The 25069-nt window shown below is 56.8% G+C and overlaps 1 protein-coding gene across 1 annotated transcript in view; it reads right to left on the bottom strand.

Annotated features, from left to right (window-relative positions):
- Positions 1-25069, bottom strand: part of NOS1 (nitric oxide synthase 1) — an 83945-nt gene that overhangs the window by 7194 nt on the left and 51682 nt on the right. The window contains exons 6-28 of the mRNA XM_050980664.1: positions 24384-24546; positions 23228-23319; positions 22659-22800; positions 20778-20917; positions 20211-20385; positions 18876-18977; positions 18030-18224; positions 15973-16058; positions 13143-13287; positions 12761-12865; positions 12340-12398; positions 9425-9541; positions 8695-8869; positions 7594-7732; positions 6865-6943; positions 6155-6348; positions 5532-5701; positions 5106-5316; positions 3442-3529; positions 3051-3172; positions 2265-2413; positions 1478-1672; positions 680-798 (exon numbers count right to left, since the gene is read on the bottom strand). Coding sequence (XP_050836621.1) covers positions 680-798; positions 1478-1672; positions 2265-2413; positions 3051-3172; positions 3442-3529; positions 5106-5316; positions 5532-5701; positions 6155-6348; positions 6865-6943; positions 7594-7732; positions 8695-8869; positions 9425-9541; positions 12340-12398; positions 12761-12865; positions 13143-13287; positions 15973-16058; positions 18030-18224; positions 18876-18977; positions 20211-20385; positions 20778-20917; positions 22659-22800; positions 23228-23319; positions 24384-24546 — 3162 coding nt within the window. The remainder of the gene's footprint in view (positions 1-679; positions 799-1477; positions 1673-2264; positions 2414-3050; positions 3173-3441; positions 3530-5105; positions 5317-5531; positions 5702-6154; positions 6349-6864; positions 6944-7593; positions 7733-8694; positions 8870-9424; positions 9542-12339; positions 12399-12760; positions 12866-13142; positions 13288-15972; positions 16059-18029; positions 18225-18875; positions 18978-20210; positions 20386-20777; positions 20918-22658; positions 22801-23227; positions 23320-24383; positions 24547-25069) is intronic.

Here is a 25069-nt window from a genome sequence, read left to right as displayed (position 1 = left end):
TGGAGAAAAATTCCTGCCAAGCCTCAGGGATGTGGGGAAACCCACTCCAGGCACTACACAGGGAAGGAGTTTCACCCCAGGCCACCAAGGGCCAGCATAAGGAGCACGATCCATGCAGCTGCCCAGCCTTTATCCTAAATAATCCTTCTGCTCAGCCAGGGAAAATCTCACCATGACCAAGCTGAGCAAATGGCAGGACTTGGTAGAGCAGAAACAAACATGGCAAATGTCAAAATTTCTTTTTTTCTTTTTTTTTTTTTTTTTCCCTCTGGTTGTTTTCGCAACAGCAGGGAGAAAAATCTCTGGATCTTTCCTCAAGGGACATGGAGAGCTGAACACCTGGAGCCAGCCAGGCTCCCCTGCAGCTGGGGAGAGCCACCCCTTCCTGTGGGTTTTGCCAGCCTGGAAGCAGGCAGCAGGCAGGACCATCTTCCTTTGGATGGCATTGTCAGGTCTGAGCAGATCAGTGCAATAAATTGGGAAGCTGGGGGGGTTATCCTAGAGAGGTGTCAGCTATTCCAGAGGCACTGCTGGGCTTCCAGAGCAAAAATCAGTGCCTTCCTCAGCCTCTGCTTCAAGGTGTGCACAAAAGCCAGAGCTTCCTTCCCCATCCTTCCTTCCCCATCCTTTCCCAGCCCACCAGGTGGCTGCAGGGGTTAAAACAAAGGTGTGGACTCACTCATCCGTGTCTTTTTTGCTCTCCTCGATGAAGGCGATGGACTCGGATCTAAGGCGGTTTGTCACCTCGTACGTGCGCAGGGTGACTCCAAAAATATCCTCGTGGTACCGGCTGTCATCCTGGGAGGGAGGGTGGCAGGGGGAAAAGGGCATTTGTGAATGCTCAGGGACAGCCCCAGCAAAATCCTGCGTGGTGGGGAGGCAGCAAAAGCACACGAGAGGGTTTGGGGTTTGTCACGAGGGGACAGAGGGTGGAGTGACCTTCCCGAGGTCACACCTTGGGCACAGTGGGGCTGTTCTGGGCATCAGACCCACTCAGCTGCTGGAAATTCCTGGCTGGCAGGGGCACAGTCTGTGGACAGCCCTTGGATGGGGCCTGGGTGGAGGTGGGGACACGGTTCAGAAGGGGAAATTCCACAGGAATCATGCTGAGTTATCCTCCTGAGGAGAAGCAGAGCTCTTCCAGCATCCACCCATGGGTCTGTGTCCCAAACTGAGCTCATTTAATCTTCAGCTGCATCATCTGTCTCAAACAGGGAGATTTGCAGCAGGGACCCACAAAACGCCCTGATAAATCCATTTTTTGATGTATGGCCAACAGGCCCTGCCAGGGGTGCCCAAAAGCACTGTCACCAGTGACAGGTGCCAGGTGACCTCCCTGCACATAGACACCTTTGGAATGCCCCCCTGCCGACCCTCCCTGGGCACAGGGGGGGCAGGCAGCAGGTGCAGTGCCCCTGGCAGGAGTGGCAGTGGTGGCACGCATGGGTGGCGGTGGCACGCTGCGGACACCACTCACCCGCAGCTTGCTGAGGAAGGCTCCTGCCTCCTCTGCTGACAGCTGGCCCTGCTGCCTCACGATGAGCTGCACGGCCTTGAGGACGTCCCCGGCCATGGTGACATCCCCGCAGACGTAGATGTGGCCTCCCTGCTCCTTCAGTGCTTTGAACACGGTCTGGGCCAGCTGCTCCTGTAACACGTCCTGCACGTATTTCTGAGGGACAAGGAGGAGGAGCAGGGAGCTGGGATTAACTCGGGCTTGTTCTGCCCTGGGGGCAGCACTGAGGGGTGACCCCTCTTTGGGGGACACAGCTGTGCCTTGCAGCACCCACAGTGACAAAAAAGAGGTGGGGACAGCAGCAAAGTGTCCTTCTGCTCTTGCACGGGCACACCTGCACCATCTCTTCCACTGCCAAGCCTGTTCAGTCCCAGTGGGATTTTGGAGCAGGTATTTGCACTGGCTCTAGGCCACCCCAGTGGGTGACATCCTTTTCCCCTTTTCCCTTTCCTTTTCCCTTTCCCTTTCCCTTCCTTTCCTTTCCTCCTCTTTTCCCTTTCCCCTCCCCATTTTCCTTTCCCATTCCCCTTTCCCCTCCTCCTCTCCCACCTAGATAGCAGCAGGAGCAGCCTGGGCATGCATTCCAGCTGGCACTGGGATGGGGACACACCCTGGGAATGGTGTCCACAGGGAAGGGACAACCCTGCCCATTTCTGTGCCCCAGGGATGAGCCACCACTGGCCAGGGACCCAGCCCTGCTGGCCCCCGTGGGCACGAGGCTGGGCAGCTTTCCTGAGGCCGTGCCCACCTTTGGTCTGTCGGGTTCCCGGGAATAGGCCGTGTACAGTTCTCTGAAGACACCCTGGCTCTTGGCAAACAGCGTCTCCTCCTTGTAGATGTGGTCAATCCTGGACTGCCGGCAGCCAAACACCAGCACCATGGGACATGGCTTCAGCCCTGGGGACAGCGTGGGGACAGCACTCAGCCCGGGGCCACCAGCTCCCACCAGCCACCTCCAGTTCCCACGAGGGGCCATCAATTCCCACCAGCCACCTCCAGTTCCCATCAGCACCTCCCTCCAGACTGCCAGCAGATCTGCAGGGACACCCCCAGCAGGGTGGGACCCCCATCCCAATACCCCAACCAAGGGTTCCCAAAACCTGTGTGAGGTGAGGAAGAGGATGGTCCCACCCAAAATCCGTGAAGTGAGGAAGGATGGCCCCACCCAAAATCTGTGAGGTGAGGAAGGATGGCCCCACCCAAAATCTGTGAAGTGAGGAAGGATGGCCGCACCCAAAATCTGAGGTGAGGAAGGATGACCCTACCCAAAATCTGTGTGAGGTGAAGCAAGGGACAGTCCTGCCCAAAATCTGTGAGGTGAAGAAGGACAGCTCCACCCAAAAAGTGAGGTGAGGAAGGACGACCCTACCCAAAATCCGTGTGAGGTGAGGAAGAGGATGGCCCCAACCAAAATCTGTGTGAGGCGAAACAGGGGACAGCTCTACCCAAAATGTGCGAGGTGAGGAAGGATGGCCCCACCCAAACTCTGTGAAGGGAGGAAGAGGATGGCCCCACCCAAACTCTGTGGCCCCACCTTTGTGCTGGATGTCGAAGAGCCGCTGCTGCCAGAAGCTGCGGAAAGGGGCGATGCCGGTGCCGGGGCCGATGAGGATGCAGGGCACCTGGGGGTCCTGGGGCAGGTGGAACCCGGGGGCACTGCACACATCAAAGCTCCAGTTAAACACCAGCAGGCTGCTCCCTCTGCCCACAGTCAGCTGAGACAGATCCCAGAGAATGAGGGGCAGAAAATGAGGTGAAATCCTAGGATGTGACTTTTTTGTGCAGAATTTCCCTCCAAGGGGAACCATTTGCTCACAAAACCAGCTCTGTTTTCTCCTGCTGTGACAACAATTGAGGGCAGAGAGCTCACCCTGGGACGGGTCTTACACCCTCCTCCTCAGGCCTGGTCTCTGTGGGTCACTCACCCTCGCACAAAGCAGGGCACCACTTCATCCGTCTGGATCCGACTGAGCCACGAGGAACACACTCCGTGGTGGATGGGTCCCTCTCCATCTGGGAAGGGAGGGAAGGAGGTCTGTTCATGGCACATCACTGTTTTCTTTCCTAAAACCCTCCCTGCTACATCCTGCATGAACACCTCCCTGAAACATTTCATATCTCAGCATCCATTCTCCATGAATTTAGCAGAGTTTGGGCCTTGGATCCCTCTGTGGACCTACCCAGGACCCAGACTTGGCAGAGCTGGACCTCCACAATCCTTAGGGAGCACCTAGCTCTCCTTTGGACCTTTTTGGCCTGAGCAGCATTGTGATGCTCCCAGATACAAACCCCCCAGGGCAGCTCCACTGTCCTCCCTGTGTCCTGCAGAGCACCAGGGCTGTGTCCATCCACACCATAACCATGCCTGGGCACATCAGTGTCACTGCTACACACTGGGAATGTGGATTTTGGGGTGGGCAAACATAATCCTACATGGAGCTTGGGTTATGGACCTGCCTGTCTCAGGTTGAAAGGTGTAGCTGGGGCTGTGTGTTCTGTCCCCATCTGTCAGAGCTGGGCAGTTCTCTGCTGTCCATGGGGCAGTTTTTTCTTTATCTCTCCCACAGCCAACCCTCCCCTCCAGGAGATCTCTGCTGTCCATGGCCACTGAGTGTCCTTGCAGGGCTGATCAAATTCCACCATCCCATGGGGAGATGTCTGCCCAGAGGAGGAGCCAAGCATTCCTCCCTGGATCCAATCTGCCCTGGGAACAGCCCAGCAGCCTTTGCCCACTGCATTCCCAGAGGAGCAGCTTTCTGCTGCCCTGCATTCCCAGAGGGAGAGCAGGCCCATCTCCAGCAGCCCTGGAGCTGCAGAGGAAAACTCTTGCCTTGTGCAGGATCCCTGCTCCAGCAGAACCACAGCTGGCAGTGCAGGAGGGCTGAGCCCCCCTGGGAAGGGACTGTGCCACCACCCTGAGCCCCCCTGGGATGGGACTGTGCCACCACCCTGAGCCCCCCTGGGATGGGACTGTGCCACCACCCTGAGCCCCCCTGGGATGGGACTGTGCCACCACCCTGAGCCCCCCTGGGATGGGACTGTGCCACCACCCTGAGCCCCCCTGGGATGGGACTGTGCCACCACCCTGAGCCCCCCTGGGATGGGACTGTGCCACCACCCTGAGCCCCCCTGGGATGGGACTGTGCCACCACCCTGAGCCCCCCTGGGATGGGACTGTGTCAGCACCCTGACACACAGGGGGTCAGGGCCTGTTCTGACTCTGGCAAGGTTGTTTTGTATTACTGCATTTTTATTTTATTTTTGTTTTTCCCTACTAAAGACCTGTTATTCCTACTCCCATATCTGAGAGCCCCTTATTTCAAAATGATAGTAATTCAGACAGAGGGGGTTTACATTTTCCATTTCAAGGGAGGCTCCTGCCTTCCTTAGCAGACACCTGGCTTCTAAACCGAGACACCACCCCAGAAGTGTCACCTTGGTGTCACTGCCACTCTCCATGACATGGGACAGCAGTAGTTTGGGGGAATCTACTCTTGCAGCAGGCTTCAAAGGAACATCTCCCTGGCAGAGGTTTGGTGTGGCTGCCCCTGTGCGGTGTTTCCCGCAGAGCCCAGCCCTGGGGCGGTACCTCGGGTGCGGTAGGACACCACAGCCACGGTGAGGTGCACCTCCCCTGGGTACATCTCTGGGGACGAGCTGATGGAGTAGTAGCGAGGCTGCAGGAGGGGCAGCTGGGTCAGCAGCAGCGTGGAGGGCATCTGCACCGAGGGGAACTCCTCCAGCACCTCCACAATCGTGGGGTTCTTGGACCACTTCCACTCCTCGTACTCCTGCAAGCCCTGGGAAAGAGGGAGGGAGGAGAGAGCTGCAGGATCCACCTTTTCTAGGTGATATCCCAGGAGGTCCGTGGCAAAGCTGGAGTGGGTGGCAGTGAAGGCACCCTGAGTCCTGCTCAGGGGTGGAGACTCAGCCTAAGCACAGTGTGGGATGGAAGTGCCCTGGCTGGGCTGTGGTTGCCCCCAGCCTTGCAGAACCCGAGGCTTGGGCTCTTTACCTTGCTGAGGACCTGCAGGCGTTTCTTCTCCTTGTCACTGGTGGCCAGCAGAGCAAACTGCTGCAGCAGCAGGGGGGTGGGAGGGGTGGTGATGTCCAGGTAGTACTTGAAGGCCTGGAAGATGGTGCAGGGTGGGACACGGTTCTCGTCTGTCCAGTTACTGATGACACCTGCCAGGAGGGAATCCAGCACGAGCCTGGGATCAGCTGAGCAGCAGGGCCAAGGTGGGCAAATCCTGCTTTTCACCCCCCTCTGAGACACTGGTTTTCCATCTCCCGCAGGGAGTCAGGGAATCCCTGAAATCCAGTGTTGGGACGGCCCCTCCACATCCCTTAACTCTTCTTCCCAGTCCTAGACATTGCTCTTTCTAAGGGAATATAAACACCTTTAGTTTTATCATGGAAATCTTCCCCGGGGCCCTGCCCACCCTTCAAACCCTTGCCCCACATCCCAAGTGCAGACAAGCAATGCCTCTGGGCAGAGCTGGGATGAAGGAGGTGCTCTCAATCCACACAAGCACAGCAGGGAGATGAAAATAATTTTCCTGGGGCCACCCACCTCCCTGAGGAGCTACAAGAACTTCAGGGAAAGGAGGAGAGAGGCCACCTGTGCTCCCTGGTTACCTAGAGCTGTACTCCTCTCCTCCAGCAGCTCCACCTTCACCAGCTGGTTGGTTGGAGGGGCATCCTCAAGCCTGTCGATGAGGGCATTGACCAAGTCCTCATGGTTGCCCGGGAAGACGCCCAGGTGGTCCCCGGGCTGGTACTGCAGCTCCTGGTGCCCGTTGGTGTGCAGGCGCAGGAAAATCGTCAGGCGGCTGCGGGGCAAGGAGCAAAAGCAGGAAAAAGTGGTTTGGGGGATCCTTCCCCAAAATCACTGACTTTGGGGTGATCTTTGGGAAAGCCCCCAAAGATCCTTCAGGGAGAGGCTGAGCCCTGGCCTCAGGAGCTGCTGGTGAGCTGGGCAGGGGTGATGGCATGTCCAAGCTGAGGTGGCCGTGTCACCAAGGTCACAACAGGGAGAAGGGACAGTGCAGCACACCCTGACTCACCCTCAGGGACTTTTTAAAAGGGGAAAACCAATTGAACCTCTTGCTCAGCAATTTTATCCTTCCTTTGCTGCCCCTCCAGCCAGCTCCCCATCCCATGGGCTGAGGGAGGCACCAGCAGAAATTCCACCGTGCATGGAGGCCAGGAACATCCTCCACTGCCTTCCAGGCTGACTCAGGGCCCGCACAAAGGTGGATTCCACGGACATACAGGGCTGCAGGGCTGTTTGCAGCACTGTTCTGGGTGCCCCAGGTGTGTGTTCAGCTCCCAGCAGTGTCTCCTACCTGGACTTGGGGCTCTGCAGGTTCTGGCGTGTCAGGAGCCGGGCTGCATAGACACGTTTTTTGTGGATGCTGTACAGTCCTGAGGAGAAAAAGAGTCAGGGAAGGGATTCAGCACAGCCAAGGCTTCTGTAGGATCATTGTGGGTTCAGCCCCTCAGACCAGAGCTGACCACAGGCGTTTGATCTCCCTCCTGTGAGCCCAAGGGATCAGGAACCCCAGGGGTGACCCAAGCATGTTTTTTTAGTGACACAGGAGGACTCCAAAATCAGCCCTGTGACACTCAGGGCTGTGCCCTCACACTGCCCACAGCTCCTCTCGCTGCCAGTGCCACCTGGCTGGCAGGAGAGCGCCTGGGTTTGGGCAGAGCTGAGCTGGTGCTGCAGGAACTGCAGGAGCCGTGCTGAGGGGCCAGGTGTCCATGGGCTGGACCTGCCTTTGCTCCACAACGCAGCATTGGACATAATATGCCTGGAAAGATCCAAATTTTCCAGCTCTTCGTTTCAAAAAATGGGGTCAGGAGGAGGGACAGCAGACCATGTCCAAACATCTCTGTTACAGACACAGACAGGACCGGCCTGAGGGGCCTGGGGCTGCTCCTTGGGCATGGGATGGGGGGAAAGGCAGGGCTGAAATGCTGGGGATTTACCAGAGACAAAAAAACAGGGTCTGGCCCCTCTGCCCCTGTGTGTTGTCCGTGTTCCCCACAGGCAGACCCCTCCAGGCCTGTACCTTGTGTGAGCTCCGGGGCCTCAGCCACGTAGGTGAGGCGGAACTTGCTCCTCTTCCAGCTGCGGTCGTTGCTGATCAGGGAGTTGTTGGCTTTCTCGATGTTCACATCGTCCCCCACACAGAACACGTCACACGCTGCCTGCAGCACCCACCAGGCCCTCAGGTATCCCCCGGCCCAGCTGATCCCCTCAGCCCAGCCTAGCCCAGCCCAGTTGATCCCCTCAGCCCAGCCTAGCCCAGCCCAGTTGATCCCCTCAGCCCAGCCCAGCCCAGCTGATCCCCTCAGCCCAGTCCAGCCCGCCCCAGCCCAGCTGATCCCCTCAGCCCAGCCCAGCCGGCCCAGCCTGGCCCAGCTGATCCCCTCAGCCCAGCCCAGTCCGGCCCAGTCCGGCCCGGCCCGGCCCAGCTGATGCCCTCAGCCCAGCCCGGCCCAGCCCGGCCCAGCCTGGCCCAGTTGATCCCCTCAGCCCAGCCCAGTCCAGCCCAGCCCAGCCCAGTTGATCCCCTCAGCCCAGCCCAGGCCAGCCCAACCCAGCCTGGCCCAGCTGATCCCCTCAGCCCAGCCCAGCCCAGCTGATCCCCTCAGCCCAGTCCAGCCCGCCCCAGCCCAGCTGATCCCCTCAGCCCAGCCCAGTCCAGCCCAGCCCAGCCTGGCCCAGTTGATCCCCTCAGCCCAGCCCAGTCCAGCCCAGTCCAGCCCAGCACAGCCCAGCACAGCCCGGCCCAGCTGATCCCCTCAGCCCAGCACAGCCCAGCCCAGTTGATCCCCTCAGCCCAGCCCAGTCCAGCCCAGCACAGCCCGGCCCAGCTGACCCCTCAGCCCAGCCCAGAGAGAGGAGCCCCCAGCAGGGTGGGGCTGGACCAGTGCCCATGGGCACGGCTCGTGGGGCTCTCTTCCCCACATATCTGGGATGATGCAGGGACTCAACACAGTGGTGAGCTTTGGGTGGTCAGCACAAAGTGGAGGGTCAGCTCCACCCTCTTTACTGTGGGCTGGGGCCGTCCTGGAGTGTCCCAGTGCCAGGAAGGGGAGGCTGGGTTCAGATCCAGCTCCAAGCTCTGTCCTTCTCCCCCCTGCTCCTCCCTGCAGCCCCAGGTTACCTTGAAGACCTTCTTGGCCCAGGTCCTGAAGGATTCCTCCTGTCCGCAGAGCTCATCCCCTTCTCCCATGCGGAGGATCCTCTCTCCCCCCAGCTCCTCCAGGAGCGTGTCCACGGCGCGGGCGAAGGCGCAGAAGTGGGGGTAAGCCCTGGAGCCCAGCCCAAACACGGAGAACCTGTGCAAAAATGGCTCAGCTGTGGCTGCTCAGCTGGGAGGGACCCTCAGGGGGAAGGTAATCCCACCAGAACACACCAGAGCTTACTAATGTGCTCCCTAAATTGTAGGGCTCACAACTCTCTCGCACACACGAGGTGATGAGCAGTTTTCAACCCCAGTGTGCAGTGGGGTGACTCACCACAATGCAGCTGTTTTCACTTACTACATGAACAATTTATTCTCAGAATTCAGCTGATGTGTGGCTCTGGTGAAAATTTGCAGTTTGTGCTGCACTGGAGACCACATGTCTGGGTAGCAAGTCAAGTTCAAAAGCTTCATCTAGATACAGCTATTAAGTTTTAAAAATCGCAGCTATTGATCTGAATTATTTCAGTTCAGAGCCAGGTCTCATGGAAACATGTCAGGAGCAAGGTGCTCTGAAGCTTGCCAGAGCACAGCTGGCCCCTCCTGTCCCACCACCACCCACAGCAGCCTGGGGGGGTCTGCACATCACCCAAACACCTCAGGGCCAGCTGGGGTCTGTGCAGCACCGGCTGCTGCTCTGTCCCTTTACCTGACGTTTGCCAGGGGCCCCGTGCTCTCGAAGTTGTCCCTGGAGTCAGGGCCATCGCTGGAGGATTTCCGTGCGTCCGAGTAGGAGGAGACGCTGTTGAACCGGACCTTGTAGCTCCTGTGAACAGCGACAGCAGCCAGGCTCACTCTGGGGGCACCCCCTGGCTTTGGGCTCACAGGGGAGCTCCAAAGCAGAGCTCGGGGCTCACAACTCCACCAGCAGGCAGTGTGGGAAGAGCAGAGGAATGTGCTCCCTCCGGGAGTGAGGCCATAGCAACCCTGTGCATCCCCAGCTGGAGCAGGGATGCTCCATGAGGTCCTTGTCACCTCCCACTGTGCTGGCCCAGGTGCTGGCCACCACAATGACACAGAGCTGCCAGGACCTTTGGCTTTACCTGCCCTTCCCTGGCAGCACACAAGGTCGGGTGTGTGTCTGAAGAGATATTCTGGGGGTTGTTTCATTCATAGGAAGTGGGAAATAAAAAGAAAATAAACAGAGTGAGAGAAGAAGGGGTGAGGAGGGGGAAGGGGAGCCAAGGAAAAAAAAATAAAATCTGACAACAGCAGAAGTATTTCTGAATTGAGCCATCTCCCAAAATTGCTCTGCACAAGAGTTTCTAAATTTACAGGCAGAGCAGTGAGCAGTGAGCAGGGCTGTGTGCATGAGTCACGGCACAGCTCCTGCACCCAGGCACAGGAGAGCACGGCCTGAGCCAGGGACAGCCGGGTCACAGGGCCCCAGTGCCACCTCTGCCAGGGACAGCCGGGTCACAGGGCCCCAGTGCCACCTCTGCCAGGGACAGCCGGGTCACAGGGCCCCAGGGCCACCTCTGCCAGGGACAGCCGGGTCACAGGGCCCCAGGGCCACCTCTGCCCCTCAGCCTCCCCCTCTCCTTGGCCTTTCTGCTCCTCCACTCTGCTGGCCTCCCCGGGGTTATCCTGGGTTAGCTGGCCTCCCTCCCCGGCCTCTGAGATGCTCCAAGCTCATTTTGCAGTGTGGGGGATTTTCTGCAACCCAGGCTCTGTCCAGGGCAGCACGACCCTCTGGATTAGAGGGACACAAAGCCCAAATTGCCCAGGTGGGTGCTGGGCCCATGGCAGGGACAGCAGCTGGAATGAGAAGGTTCCAGTGGAGTGGGATGGATGGGCTGCACTTCAACAGCAGGCTTGGAATAGGAATGCTTTGGAAAACCCTTGGGAAACCCTTGCTGTAAGACATGAGGAGCCAAATACCAAGCCCAGCACAGCCTCAGGGCTGTGGGCAGAGAGCCCTGACAGGCTCCTGTGACACTGTCACACTGAAAGGCCACCCTGCCCTGAGGGGTCTCAGCATTCCCTGGGTGAGTGGCACTCCTTGGGGTGCATGGACAGGAGCTGCTCTCTCCAGATGTCTTTAACCTGGCTGACACTGTCCCTCTTCCCCCCACAGCCTCCTCCAGGTCTCCTTTTCTCATTGCAAAAGTTTTTTTGAGTGCTTGATCTTAGCGAGGTCCTGGATATTGGCTGGGGCAATGCCAAAAAGAGAAACTGTGGATCCCTGGATCCCTGGAAGTGTCCAAGGCCAGGCTGGATGGGGCTTGGAGCAGCCTGGGGCAGTGCAGGGTGTCCCTGCCTGGCTCTTAGAAACTCCTACCAGCCCTTAAATCACACTTGGAGGTGCCTGGGACAGCAAGCACCGAGCTCAGGGGCTTTTAACCTCCTCAAGTCTGCCTGACTGGCCATGGGCAGCACCTCTGCACCCAAGGAGAAGATCCTTGGGGTGAGAACCACGTGTGGAATGCTCCTTCTCCATGCCCACCCCCCAGGGCAGCCTGCTCTGTCACTGTCCCCACTGAGGCACGAGGCCATGAGGAGCCTGGTGGGTTTTCAGCTGGGCAGCCCTGCAGGGATCCATCAGCAGGGCCAGCACCTGGGGCTGCAGCAGGGCCAGCTCTGGAGAGCCACAGACTGGTCCCTGTGTGTTTGTCACCACCCTGGAGTGAGGGCTATCCCAGGACAGACTGGTCCCTGTGTGTTTGTCACCACCCTGGAGTGAGGGCTATCCCAGGACAGACTGGTCCCTGTGTGTTTGTCACCATCCTGGAGTGAGGGCTATCCCAGGACAGACTGGTCCCTGTGTGTTTGTCACCACCCCAGTGACACTGCCCTGAGTCAGGGGGCTGGAACTGCCCTGGCTCCCTCCTGAATTAAGGAGCAGCCCTGTGCCAGTTGTCAGCTCAGGAGACATTCCAGGGCACAGCGGTGACCCAGTTCAGGGAAATATTTTATTCTTCTCAGCTAAAATTAGAGGAGACCCCAAACGATCATTGTCAGTGCCCTCCCTTCCTTCCCCCCCTGGGATCTGCACAAAGCTCATCCTCCCCTGAAGGGGGATTTTCTACAATCCCAGATTCTGTCTCCAAGGTACCGGTTACAAACATCACAGGATTATCACAGCTCTCATTTTCCCTAGAAATCTTTTCACACCATGCATGGAGCTAAATCTGGTTCTCCAGCCCTCCCCCACCTACATCTGCAAGCCTGGGAACTCCCTTCTACCTCCAACTCTTACTATTTTGGTGCCTCCTGGACAGGCCCTGGCTCTCAGAATCGATGATTTTGGAGAAATTCCTAGTTTTATCTGGTGTTTTTTTCACAGGTTTCTGCCTCTTCAAGATGAAGAGAGAAGCTTTGAAGTGTCACCCCAGGGAATTACAAGCTGGGATCCACAGGCACCTCTGAGTCTGTGTTTTTATCCTCCCTGGGACCTCCAGTCTCTCCATCCCCTGGGTCTCCAGGCAGGTCCCATTCCTGGATATTTGCAAATGTGAGATCTGCCCGAGGGTTTCCCACTCCCCTGTGAGAGGATGAAGGCAGGGAACCTGTCCTGCATGCTGGGGTTTGGACTGGGAGGGGAAGGGGTTGGAGTGCCCTTACTTCCTCTCCTCCAGGTTGGAGTTGGGATTCTTCATCTCCATTAGTGCACAGCCAAATTTCTACAGAAAAGGAACAAAAAAGGCCATCAGTTTTGCCAGGTTTTGCAGGAAACCAAGCCCTGAGCACAGCCTGGGCCGTGGCTCTGCTCCCTGCTTGCTGTTCCCAGCTTCCCAGGTCACAGCCTCCCAGCCAGGGGACTGTCACCTTCTGTGTGACACTGCTGGGGGTCACACAGGACAAACTGAACATTGGATCAGCGGCTGTGTCCTGGCAGGGAGCCAGGAGATATCCCTGCTCCAGAGCAGCTGGAGGCAGCTACAGCACCTGGACCTGTTTTGGGTCCTTCCAGCTCAGTCTGAGCCAAAAGAGGACGTTCCTGGCCCTGTGCCCTGCTGTCCCCTGCTGTCCCCTGCTGTCCTACCTCTCCGTTCTCAGGGGGGTCCCCGTTGCCGAAGGTGCTGGTGACCACCAGGACCATGGTCTCGTGCTCCAGGTGCACCACATCATACTCATCCATGGACATCACCTGGGGGCACAGAGAGGGCACAGAGAGCTGGGAGCCTCCTGGGCAGGCTGGGATGGGGACAGCCCATCCCTGCTGAGACCTCTGCATGGGGAGGATGGGGACAGCAGCCTGGAGGAACAGGGCCAGCCCTGGGGCTGCCACCCCAGGGGCCACAGCTGCAATCAGTGCAGGAAATCAGGGATTTTCCTTCAACCCAGACCCACAGGGGAACACCTTGAAGGCCCTTGGCAGCTTTTCACACCATGATCTCACACCCATTGCGTGTCAGGAGCAATACCTTGGCATCAAAGGCATGTTTGAAGATCTCACAGAGGGTTTTTGCATAGACCTGGGACTTCCCTGTTTCCGTGGCGTACAGGATGGTGGCCTTGACCCTCTTGGCCATGGCTTGGCCCATCAGCTTGGCTGAGAACTTCACAGCCCTGGGAAGCAGGAATAAATCCCAGTCAGAGCTTGGTCCTGACCCATGCCTCTAGCCCAGACCTTTTCATTTCCTATTAAATGATCAGCCTTACAAAGCTGTAGCATCAGTTTTTTTGGTTGTCACATGGCAAACAGGGAAGCCTTGGAAGAGCTCAAGGTGTCAGAGAGGAGAGGAGATGGGGGAGCTTGGACAGAGCTCAAATACCTGGATGGGGTGAAGGAGGAAAATGCTAAACCAGGCATGGGGGTGGTATTTCTGCAGGGGCACAGAAGCAGGAGGAGAATCAGGGGCAGGGAAAATGAAAGGAAAAGGGAAAGGAAAAGGGAAAAGGAAAAGGAAAGGGAAAGGGAAAGGGAAAGGGAAAGGGAAAAGGAAAAGGAAAGGGAAAGGGAAAAGGAAAGGGAAAAGGAAAGGGAAAAGGAAAGGGAAAAGGAAAAGGAAAAGGAAAAGGAAAAGGGGAACCAACAAGGGGTGGAGCTACAGGAGGAACAGCAGCTCCTCCATCCCTTAAATCCAACCCAACCCTGCTGCACAGAGCCTGGGGACGCCCAGGTCACCCCGAGCTGTCCCAGTGCCTGTGATTTGCACTCTGGTGACACCCAGACCTCCCCTGGGAGGAGCAGGCACATTTATCCCAGCCTTGTGCCCAGCTGGCTCTTTCCTGTGCCTCAGCCATGCCTGGGGGCTTTTCCTCCAGTTTTCCCCCTGGCTCAGGGCACACAGAGGGGCCCTGGGGGGGCTCCAGCCTCTCCCCAACCCTGGCCCAGGTGATGCAGCACCAGGAATGCTGATTCCTTGTCCGTGGCACCAGTGGGATCAGCGTGATGGGGGCAGGGGTTGAGGGTTTGTCATTTTAGGAACATTCATAATCACATCAACACTGTTCTTCCTACATGCCAAACATTTTTTTTTCCTAAGTGGACCAACAAGCCTTTAAATGGGGCCACCAGAGAGGCAGAAATCCATCAGGTCTGGATTTAGGCTGCTGTTACAACAGGGAAAGGTGATTTTTGGGAGGCTGAGGGAGCACGAAGCCTCTCTGTGGCCTCTGCAGGAGGAAGGGCTGCCTGATTCACTTTGACAGCCCTTGCCCCAGGATTTTGAGTTCAGCAGGGCTCCTGCAGACCCTTCAGGGGAGCTGTGGGGAGCAGAGGCTGCAGCTGGAATGGTCACACTGGGCAGGAGTCCAGCTTCCCCCTGCCCCTCCTGCCCAGAAATACTCTGGGTTTGGGGAATCATTTAGGGAGGAGAAAAGAGGAAAGAAGAGGTGGAAACTCCTCCAGGCTGGTTCATCCAGCTCCTCTCCACGGCAGGGTCAGCCTCAGGAACATTTCTGTTTGCTGCTGCATCACCTCCCTCAGTGCACTTCTGTCCCTTTGTCCTCCCGTGGTGGCAGTGTCTCTGTCCCCAGGGCAGGGAAGGGGCAGGCACTGCAGGTCTGAAGGCTCAGATTTGGCCAGATTTTTGATTTTGGACAGGCACCAAATCATGCTCAAGGCTCTGGGCTCAGGCTGCCTCTTCTTCAGCTGATAAGCCCAGATCCAGACAGGATTAATGGTGAATTACAAAAATAATTCCTTTCCCTACACAGGAACAATGGAGATTTTGTTTTAAATGGCCTGCCATGCTCACATTTTTATAAAACCATCCCTCAATGGGGCAGAGGGGAGCAATAAAGGCATTTTTTCTCCCAGCTCCATGAATCCTGCCGCTCTCCCCCAGCCCCAGTGTCAGCTGCAGGAGCACATTCCTCAGCTGCTGCTCCTGTTTATGGATGCACCACGGAGAGCAGCTCGCAGGAGGTGACAGCTGAAGAGTGGGAACAAATTGATAGCAGGGATTTGGGGAAACTGAAGCGTGGGGAGATGCTGAGATGAGCCAGGGCCACCTGGCAGCCTGGCCACCATCCCCAGGGCACACCCAGCCCGCTCCTGCCTTGGCCCAGGGCTCTGCTGCCACAGAACCAGCAGCTCCTCTCTGCCAATGGCCCCCAGGGGAGGAATTTGGGCCAGAATCAGCCAAAGGGTCCAAACTGAGCTTCATTCCTGCATCCCTGCTGCTGAGGAGCCTTGGCAGGGAAGAGGGACTGGGGTGGCCCCTTGCCAGGGGTCAACTGACCATGAAGTGCAAATCTCAGCTCAGCCCTGATCCATCTGCTGCCTGCAGGGAGATTCCTCCTTCCCATCTCCCCCCTTCCTTCCAAAGCAGGTGTTTGGAGGGTTGGGCACACACTGGGGGCAGGCTCTCCTCATGTAGAGAAAAGTCAATGGGAAAAGGAGGAATATGGACAGGAGTTTGATCTCCTCAGTGCCAGCACAGCCCTGAAGAGGGAGGGGGGAATCTTCCTGCCCCCAGGAAAGGAAAACGGGCAAAACACCCTCCAAAAGTGGGAAAGCCATCCCTGAGCATAAAAACCTCCTAACCGGAGAGTGAACAGCTCTGGAGAACAGACAACACCCAGGATGTGGGATTCACCTGGTCACACCCCTTTTGGTGGTCTGAGGGGGGGCTCAAAGGACTGCCTGTGTCCCCAGCTGTCCCTCAGGGCACGTAAAGCCTTCAGTGGCCCAAAGCCCAGGCTCAGAGCCCATCCTCTGTAGGGCAATCCACACACCCACAGGGTGCTCACATCCAGGACCAGCCCCAAACATTCCAGCCCTTTCCAGAGCCTGCTGGTACTCACTTTGCCAGCTTCTTAAAGCCAATGGCCCTCTTCTTGGTGGGTGTCCCATTGACCCCTTTCCAGACGTGGGTGTTCCAGGGGTCCGGCTAGGAGAGGGAAAAGCAGGATCAGAGGGTGGGGAGTGCCCAGAGCTTGGAGAAATGCAGCATCCCCAGCACTGAGAGTTAAATTCTTCCCATCAGGAAGGAAGGGGAGGAATAGCTGCTACTGCACAGCTCTCCCTCTCCTCTCTATGTCCCTGATCCTTGGAGCCTTGTGGGGGGTTTGTTCAGGCTATGGAACATGCCCAGGAAAATTGCAATCTAATAAACCCTCCTGGCTTGTAACAGCATCTGGCCAATTGCTCTGTCACCTCTCGAGGGGAGCGTTAATAGGCCACAGCCAAAAAGAAGACAGCGCCAGAAGGGGAGAGGTGATGGAAACAGATCCTTTCCACTGCTCTGGCCACAGGTTTTTTTCCCTAAGAGGCCCTTTGGGAAGGAGAGGCAGCTGAAGGCAGGAGCAGGCACACAGAAGCTCATTCCATGCCCTTGCAGGCTGCAATCAGAGCCAGGAAGCATCGGGGTGCCTGGTGGGCTGGTTAAGGAGTGAACAGACTGCTCCTGCTCTGCCATTATTCCTTAAGGGCTCTTGACTAAAGGTCACATTGTGTGGAAAGCACCGGAGCAGGGATGGCTGGATAACGAGGGAGGGTTTGCTGAGGGGATTCTCCTCATGGGCTGCAGGGTTAAACACCCCAGCAGCAGTGCTGGATCCCCTGCTGGGCCTGCTGGGCTGCAGCCCCTGGCCCACTGCTGGATCCCCTGGGTGCAGGAGCCAGCCTCTCAGACCTGCAGGCTGGAATGGGGCATGGGATATGGGATTTGGGATATGGGATATGAGATATGGGATATGGGATACAGGAGCCATCCTCTCAGACCTGCAGGCTGGACTGGGGCATGGGATATGGGATATGGGATGTGGGGTATGGTATATGGGATATGGGATGTGGGGTAGGGGATATGGGATATGGGATATGGGATTTGGGATATGGAATATGGGATACAGGAGCCAGCCTCTCAAACCTGCAGGCTGGACTGGGGCATGGGATATGGGATATGAGATGTGGGATATGGGATGTGGGGTATGGGATGTGGGGTATGGGATGTGGATACAGGAGCCATCCTCTCAAACCTGCAGGCTAGATTGGGGCATGGGATATGGGATATGGGATACAGGAGCCAGCCTCTCAAACCTGCAGGCTAGACTGGGGCATGGGATATGGGATATGGTATATGGTATATGGTATATGGGATTTAGGATATGGGATATGGGATATGGGATATGGGATATGGGATATGGGATATGGGATATGGGATACAGGAGCCATCCTCTCAAACCTGCAGGCTGGATTGGGGCATGGGATATGGGATATGGGATATGGGATACAGGAGCCATCCGCTCAAACCTGCAGGCTGGACTGGGGCATGGGATATGGGATATGGGATGTGGGGTATGGGATTTAGGATATGGGATGTGGGGTATGGGATATGGGATTTGGGATCCAGGAGCCATCCTCTCAAACCTTCAGGCTGGAATGGGATATGGGATTTGAAATATGGGATGTGGGATGTGGGATATCGGATATGGGGTATGGGACATGGGATTTGGGACATGGGATTTGGGATATGGGATACAGGAGCCATCCACTCAAACCTTCAGGCTGGGATGGGATATGGGATTTGGGATATGGGATGTGTGATACAGGAGCTATCATCTCAAACCTGCAGGCTGGAGAGGATTTGGGATCCAGGAGTCATCCTCTCAAACCTGCAGGCTGGAATGGGATCCAGGAGCCTTCCAGGCCATTTCCTCACCCACCCATTAGGCACTTCCAAAGGGTGATTAACAATTGGGAGCTCAGGTGTCCCACATCCCCACGGAGGGGCAAACCCCCATTATTACACTGCGCTGGGGCGAGCTATCCATAGGGAAGGAATTGGATGGTGTCCCTCTCCTTCCTGCCCCTCCTGAGCTCCCAGTCCCACCCCGCCCTCGGCCAGAGGCGGGGACAGCACCTGGTACTCAAAGGAGGGCGTCAGGCGGTAGTTGAGCATCTCCTGGTGGAAGACGGGGGTGATGCTGCCCGACATGGGCGGCACGATCCACACCCAGTCGGCGGGACAGCCCCCCCGGCACCGGTACTCGTTCTCCATGTGCTTGATGAAGGACTCGGTGGCCGAGTGGTGATCCACGATGGTCACCTTGTCACTCTGCCGGGGGACAAGAGAGCAGAGCCAGCAGCTGTCAACTCATCCCAGAGGGAAAAAGCCAAAATTTTACACTTGGAGCCGTTTGTCCCGAATATTCCTTACTCCCATGGTGTTTGGGGATGATCCAAGGTGGCTGCTGACCCTGGTCTTCCCAAGGGGGCTCTAAAGTGCTTTGAAAATAGATGTGCTATGGAGGCCCTGTTCTCCATGTCCTGGCCAAGCAAGATGGGATGGATGGGATGTAGCATCCTCTGCTCAGACCCTTGGGAAGCTCTTCCAGCGGGGCAGCTCCCACCCAGCTCTGGAAGGACTCTCACCCCTTGAAGCTGGCTCACCAAGGACTGGTTTTGTTACTCAACCTTTAGGTGCAGGCTGCAGGAGAGCCTGGGCCAGTTCCTGCCTCATGGATAGGTCAGAAGGGCTGGATTTTCCCCCTGTTGGGATATTCCTTCTGGACCAGCAGGACTCAGGTGCTGGTGGTCGTGTTTTACAACATCCAGAGTGTGGAGATCATTAAATCTCACTGCAGCAGCCCAAATTCGGGAGGCACGGCCCAGTTTCAGCCATTGTCCTTGGGTGGATGTCCCCACACTTGTCCCACCCAGCCCCTGTGTCCCTCCAGCTGGCCCAGGCTCAGCAGGTCTGGGCTACCTGGAAGCTGTAGAGCACAGCGATGTTGATCTCCACCAGGGCCTGGTCCTTCCACAGCGAGGACGTTTTCCTCATATCCAGGTTCATTTTCTTGGCCACTTGCTGTAACAACACGGGGCAGGAGAGGAAGGATTTAATGGCCAAGAAACAAGGACTGGAGAGCTCTGCTTGAGGAGAGAATCCCAGAGGAGAAGCCCAGGCTGGCACAAGGCACTCACAGGGCAGGGAAGGGCTGATGTTGTGCCTTCCTCTGGGAAGAAATCCTGCCTTTTCCTCTCCATGGCAGGAGCATGGCTTTTCCTCCTCCCTGAGCAGAGGCAGGTGGCCAAATGCTGCTGAGGAGGCCACCAGGAGCAGCTGGACACTCACACTGCTCCCACCCCTCTGGTTTTCAGGAGACTGGGGAGGGACAGAGCCTCTCTAAATAACACAACGTTCCCTGGGAGGTTTTGATGGATCCAGAACCCCTGCACAGGCACCTTCCCATGGCTTGGCTTTGTCTCTCCCAGTGTGGGCAGTCCCTGAGCCATGGGACCAGCTGGAGGGTCCCCAAGGGCACACACATCCCTGAGGAGCCACCAAGGGTCTCTGCACCCTTTCATGTTTCGGCACTTGGCCTCAACTGAGCACACAACCAGGTGCCTGCTGATCCCTAAGATTCTTTGGGAAGTCTGTGGGAAGCTCCACAGGGATCACACTGGCTGTGTCAGACACCTGATGGCCCCATAGAACACAGAGACCAACCTCAGCCATGTGGCTCCAGGAGAATTCCCAGCATTCCCAGAATGGCCAGGTTGGAAGAGACCTTCAAGATCATCAAGTCCAACCCAGCCCCAACACCTCAACTCAACCCTGGCACCCAGTGCCATATCCAGGCTTTGTTAAACACACCCAGGGATGGGGACTGAACCACCTCCCCAGGCAGCCATTCCAGAACTTTATCACCCTTTCTGTGAAAAACTTTTTCTGAATATCCAGCCTGATTTCCCTTGGTGCATCTTGAGGCTGTGTGCTCTGGTTCTGTCAGTGCTGCTGGAGAAAGAGCCCAGCCCCAGCTGAGCACAGGCACCTTTCAGGGAGTTTAGAGAGTGATGGGGGCAGCCCTGAGTCTCCTTTTCTCCAGGCTGAGCCCCCCCAGCTCCCTCAGGGATTCCTCTCAGGGTTTGTGTTCCCAGCCCCTCTCCAGCCTCGCTGCCTTTGGATGCGCTCAAGCATCTCCACGTCCTTCCCAACCTGAGGGGCCCAGAGCTGGACCCAGAAGGGACATCCTGTGCTCTCCCAGTGTCCTGCCTGCTCCCCAGTGACCCCGAGCCCACCAGGAGCAGCAGGAGGTACCTCCAGGATGTTGTAGCGGGAGTTGTCGCAGTAGTCGCGGACGCCGATCTCCGTGCCCATGTACCAGCCGCTGAAGGGGCAGGCCGAGAACTCCAAGCCCCCGATCTCCAGGAGCATGTTGGAAACGGCTGGCAGCCCGTACCACTTCAGGCCCAGGTCCTTAAACCACTCAAACCTGCCAGGGAAAAGGTCAGGATTAGGCAACCAGCCAGGAATTCCCTTCCCAATGCAGGCAGGGGGATAGGGAAGGTCACTTTGCCACCACGGTGAAGGCCTTGAGCAGAACATTTCCATCAGTACTCCCTTTGGGGCTGTTCATGGGGACAAGGTGATTATGGAGGGGGGTAAGCCCTGGGAGGCTTCAAGGAAAAGGAAATTTTCCAAGGAAATCAATCTGGATACAAGGGAAAGCCCTGAGACATGGACACAACCTCCCTGCCAAATTCCCTGGAGGGAAGACCTGGGAGAGGGTCTTGGGTGAAGCCCCCAGGCCATGGTAAGGGTGGAAGCAGGGGAGCTCAGTCCTGCTGATCCCCTCGAGCAGTTCTGGGGCTGCCCCTGACTCACTTGGGGTGCCGGATGGGCACTTCCAGCACGAGCTCTGGTGGGATTTCGAAGAGCTCGGGGTCGTTGCCGTTGGCTTGGAGGAGCAGGGGCAGGATATCGAAGCGCCCGTACGGAGCCTTCCAGCCTTGCTGGATGCAGATCTGCAGGGGAAAAAAGGCAGGGTTGGTGTCCAGCAGGTCACCTGCTCTTCAGACACTGTGGGCAGGGAATTTCGTGGTGCTGGGCACAGCTTCTGGCAGGATTTCTGTCCTTGTGGTTGAGCAAAGGGAGATACAAACAGGGGGTGGCCATTCCCATGGTCAAGTCAGGGGAATTTGGGCTGCAAATGAGCCTGGAATCGATCCCCAGTGAGATCATGGCTTGTGCCTGTAGTGGTGAAGGAGAAAATGGGTGAGAAAAGCAGAAAAGTGACAAAACCCAGCCTTTACTCCTGGGGAAAAAATCTGAGGGTGACACAAACCCAACCTCCCCAGGTGGGGCTGCACTGGACAATCCCAACCTCCTTGACCCAGCTCCTCCTCCCTGCAGGGGTGCTCAGAATTCCCAGCAGGCACGGGAAGGGTGGGTTTAATGTGGGAAATGGATTTGTAGAGAATTCTCAAAGCCTGACAGAAGGCCCAAACAGGGTGCAATTGTGTGCAAACCTTGAGATAAGAAATGCTGAGTTAGAAATGCCATGGGATGGGACAGACATTGTTGGGAGAGAAATGGAGCTAGAAACAAGGTTCAAAGGATGGGCTCACAAATAACACTGGATACTTTGGAGAAATAGAACTATGAAAGATCATTGTAGGAAGACCCATGAGGGGTAATTTTAGATGATTGGTTTTAAGGCATTTACAGCATGGAGTGGCAAAAGCTGATAGGCCAAGAAATATTTACAGTGTATTGTAATTAGGAAATAATTAGCTGCTGATTGTGATGGCATGAATTATGACATCTGTATTGTCTCACCCTCCTCATCAGACTGAAAATGGAATAAAAATTCTTCGAACACCTCTCAGTTGCCCCGTCTCTCATTTATGGGGACAAGGTGATTATGGAGGGGTGCAAGGCCTGGGAGACTTCAAGGAAAAGAAAACTTTCCAAGGAAATCAATCTGGACACAAGGGGAAGTCCTGAGACACGGACACAACTCCCTGCCAGCTCTGCCAGCTTCACTGGAGGGAAGACCTGGGAGAGGGTTTTGGGTGAAGCCCTGTCCTAGGGTGACAATATGATGCTTGTATCCACATTGGTGTGTGCTGTTTATGCTGGATATTATGGTCTGTGCCTTCAAGACTGGCTCTGAAGAGTTTGGAAGTTTTGTTTTGGTTTGTTTTGTTTTGTTATCAGCCACTCCCCCACAGCTGGAGGGACGCACAGATGGAGCAGTACATAGTGCTGCTTTTGCTTTTTGCTCTTGCTTCTGCTCATTAGTCAGTTTAGCTCAGCAGTCCAGATCTTTCCCTGGACTGTTTTTCCTTTCCCTTTTTTGGAACCACTCGATCCTGCTCTGGACTGGGACCTGGGAACACCGAGAGTTTGCACCTTGTGGCTGCAGCAGCTGCCCCAGTGCCAGAGGGACTGATAACAGAGCCACCACCCCAGGAGAGACTTTCTGAATGTGTCATCTTTCTCAGAGCAGTGACAGAGTGGTGTCACCCGGTATTGTTCATTGTGTGTGCTGGGGGTGCTGTGCCTGTTAAACAAACAGGTTCTTTCCACTTCTCTCTGAGGAATCCTTCCCAAACCGGTTGTGGGGAGGGGCTGTGTGGGTTTGCTTTCTGGAGGGGTCCCTTGGGAGGTTTTCTCCCAAATTTGCCCTAAACCAGGACAAGCCCCCAGGCCAAGGCAAGGGTGGAGAAGGCTCAGGAAGGGCAGAGTCAGACAGGCTGGTACCTCGGTGAGCTCCACGTTGGCGGGGTCGCCCAGCACGGAGCCGTCGGGCTGTTTGTAGCCGGCGTAGCGGATCAGCTGCGCGTTCCAGATGCGGAAGTCGTGCTTGCTGTCCGTGCGCTGCGGGAAGATGGTGATGGCAGACCTGGGGGGGAAAGGCAGCTGGTGAACACCACGAGCTGAGGTGCTGGAGGAAAAGTGCTGCCACCACCTCTGGGTGTGCCCTGAGTGAGTCCCAGGGAGTTGGGGCGCTGGTGGATCTGGAATTTGGGTGTTCCCAGCTCCTGGCTGCTCACAGGGGGTTTCAGACAGATCTGGAGAGCAGTCCGAGCTCTGTGCTGGATGAAGAATTTAGGAGAGGGGAAATAATGGGAAAATCTTCCCTCTGAGGTCCAACAGGCAGCAAGAAGAGAGAGACTTGGACCAGCAGGACTCCTCCACCCCAGGTCAGGTCCCTCTAACCCTTCCCAGGACTCCTGCTGGCTGTGCAGTGCCCAGACCCAACTCCAGCAGGGTCTCCACTCATCCAGAGGCCCTTGGATTCAAAGCTTGGTGACTCCCTGGTGGCTCACCTGAGGTTCCCCTTGTTGGTGGCGTACTTGATGTGGTTGCAGATGTAATTGAACATCCCATGGGCCGTGGTGCAGTCCCGGGCATCGAACACCTGGAACAGGGAAGCAGTTGTGGGGATGTTCCCGCTCCTAGGGCAGAGCCAGGCAGAGGAAACACAGTGCATGGAGAACTCCAGGCACCACTGTGCCTTCTCAGGGATCTAGAGCTCCGTAATTATGTGTTCCCTGCCTTTGGAACACGTGGATGTCTAATCCAGCTGCCCCTTTTGCTTTGGAGAGGTGACTCATCTGCTGCTCAGGCAAAAACCTCCTCATTCCCGTGCTCCCAACCTGCTGCTGTTCCTGCCTCATCCCCCAACAATTACAGAGTCTGCTCTGCTTCTCTTGTAGCTCAGCACTCAAAGCTGGAGCAGGACAGGTGTCAGTCAGGGCTGGGGGACAGGGAATCAGGGAATCATGGAATGGTTTGTGTTGGGACTTTTATAAAGCATCTCATTCCACCCCCTGCCCATGGCAGGGACACCTTCCACTACCCCAGGGTGCTCCAAGCCCCGTCCAGCCTGGCCTTGGACACTGCCAGGGATCCAGGGGCAGCCATGAAAGCATGGGGAAATCATGACAGGAGATCAACAGAAGTGGCTGTGCCCATTCCCTGTGTGAAGAAGCCACAGGAGCTGTTCAACAGCACTGGGTTTGTTCCAGGTTACAGGAGGAGAGGACAGCTCTGTACCAAGGGATTCCCCGGGGATCACTGATTTCCAATCCTGTTCTGTGTTTCCCTTGCCAAGAGGGCACTGAGCCAAACCCTCCCCTGCTGGATCTCAGTACTGAGGACAAATGTGTCCTGCTGCCTCTCTCCAGGTGGAGCAACAGGTTTGGAAACAGCAGGAAAGATGTTGGAGCAGGATCTGATACTGGAAAACATCCCCTGGAGCACAAGCTTCCATTTCAGACACAGCCACCTCATCTCCCATCCCCCAGACACTTTTCCATCTCCTGCCAGCATCCCACAGCTGCGGAGGGGAGCTGTGTGTGCTGAACACCTGCCCCTGGACCTGTGCTGTGCTTCCCAGGTGGTGGAGAGCAGGAATTTGCCTCTCCAGAACTCCAGCACACCCTTTGGCAGGAGGGTGTTTGTGGTGGGATTGGAGCTCACCTGCAGCTTGGACCACTGGATCCTGCCCACGCACCGCGCCGCGTTCCTCCAGGCGTGCTTGGCTCCGTAGATGAGCTCCGTGTCCCGCAGCTGGTAGGTGTCAGTGGCCTCAATCTCCTTGGTCACCTCCTCCAGCCTCTCCATGTGAGCCTTGGAGCCGGATCTGGGAAGGTTGGGAGCAGAGGAGGTGGAGGGGCAGGCGGAGGGCAGGGAATGCTGCTGCTCTCCACCTGGAACGCCTTGTTCCTACACAGCCACAGGGATTGTGGGGATGGCTATCCCAGACCTGGGATAACGGGGGGCAAGGCCCAGGGGGAGAGGACAATGGCTTGTGCAGACACACAACAAACACCAGGAATGAAACTCTATCCAAGAACCAGCTGCTGAAGGAGCACCAGAGACTCCCCCTGCTGTGACTTACACGGGTGGGAGATCACATCGAGGAATCATGGAATGGCCTGGGCTGGAAGGGACCTTAAAACTCATCCCATTCCCACCCCCTGCCATGGGCAGGGACACCTCCCACTGTCCCAGGCTGCTCCAAGCCCCAGTGTCCAGCCTGGCCTTGGGCACTGCCAGGGATCCAGGGGCAGCCACAGCTGCTCTGGGCACCCTGTGCCAGGGCCTGCCCACCCTCCCAGGGAACAATTCCTAATTCCCAATCTCCCATCCATCCCTGCCCTCTG

This window comes from Serinus canaria, chromosome 15 (genome assembly GCF_022539315.1).
Source record: "Serinus canaria isolate serCan28SL12 chromosome 15, serCan2020, whole genome shotgun sequence".
Taxonomy (NCBI): domain Eukaryota; kingdom Metazoa; phylum Chordata; class Aves; order Passeriformes; family Fringillidae; genus Serinus; species Serinus canaria.
Note: the sequence above shows the minus strand (reverse complement) of the source record. Positions and strands in the feature narration are given on the sequence as shown.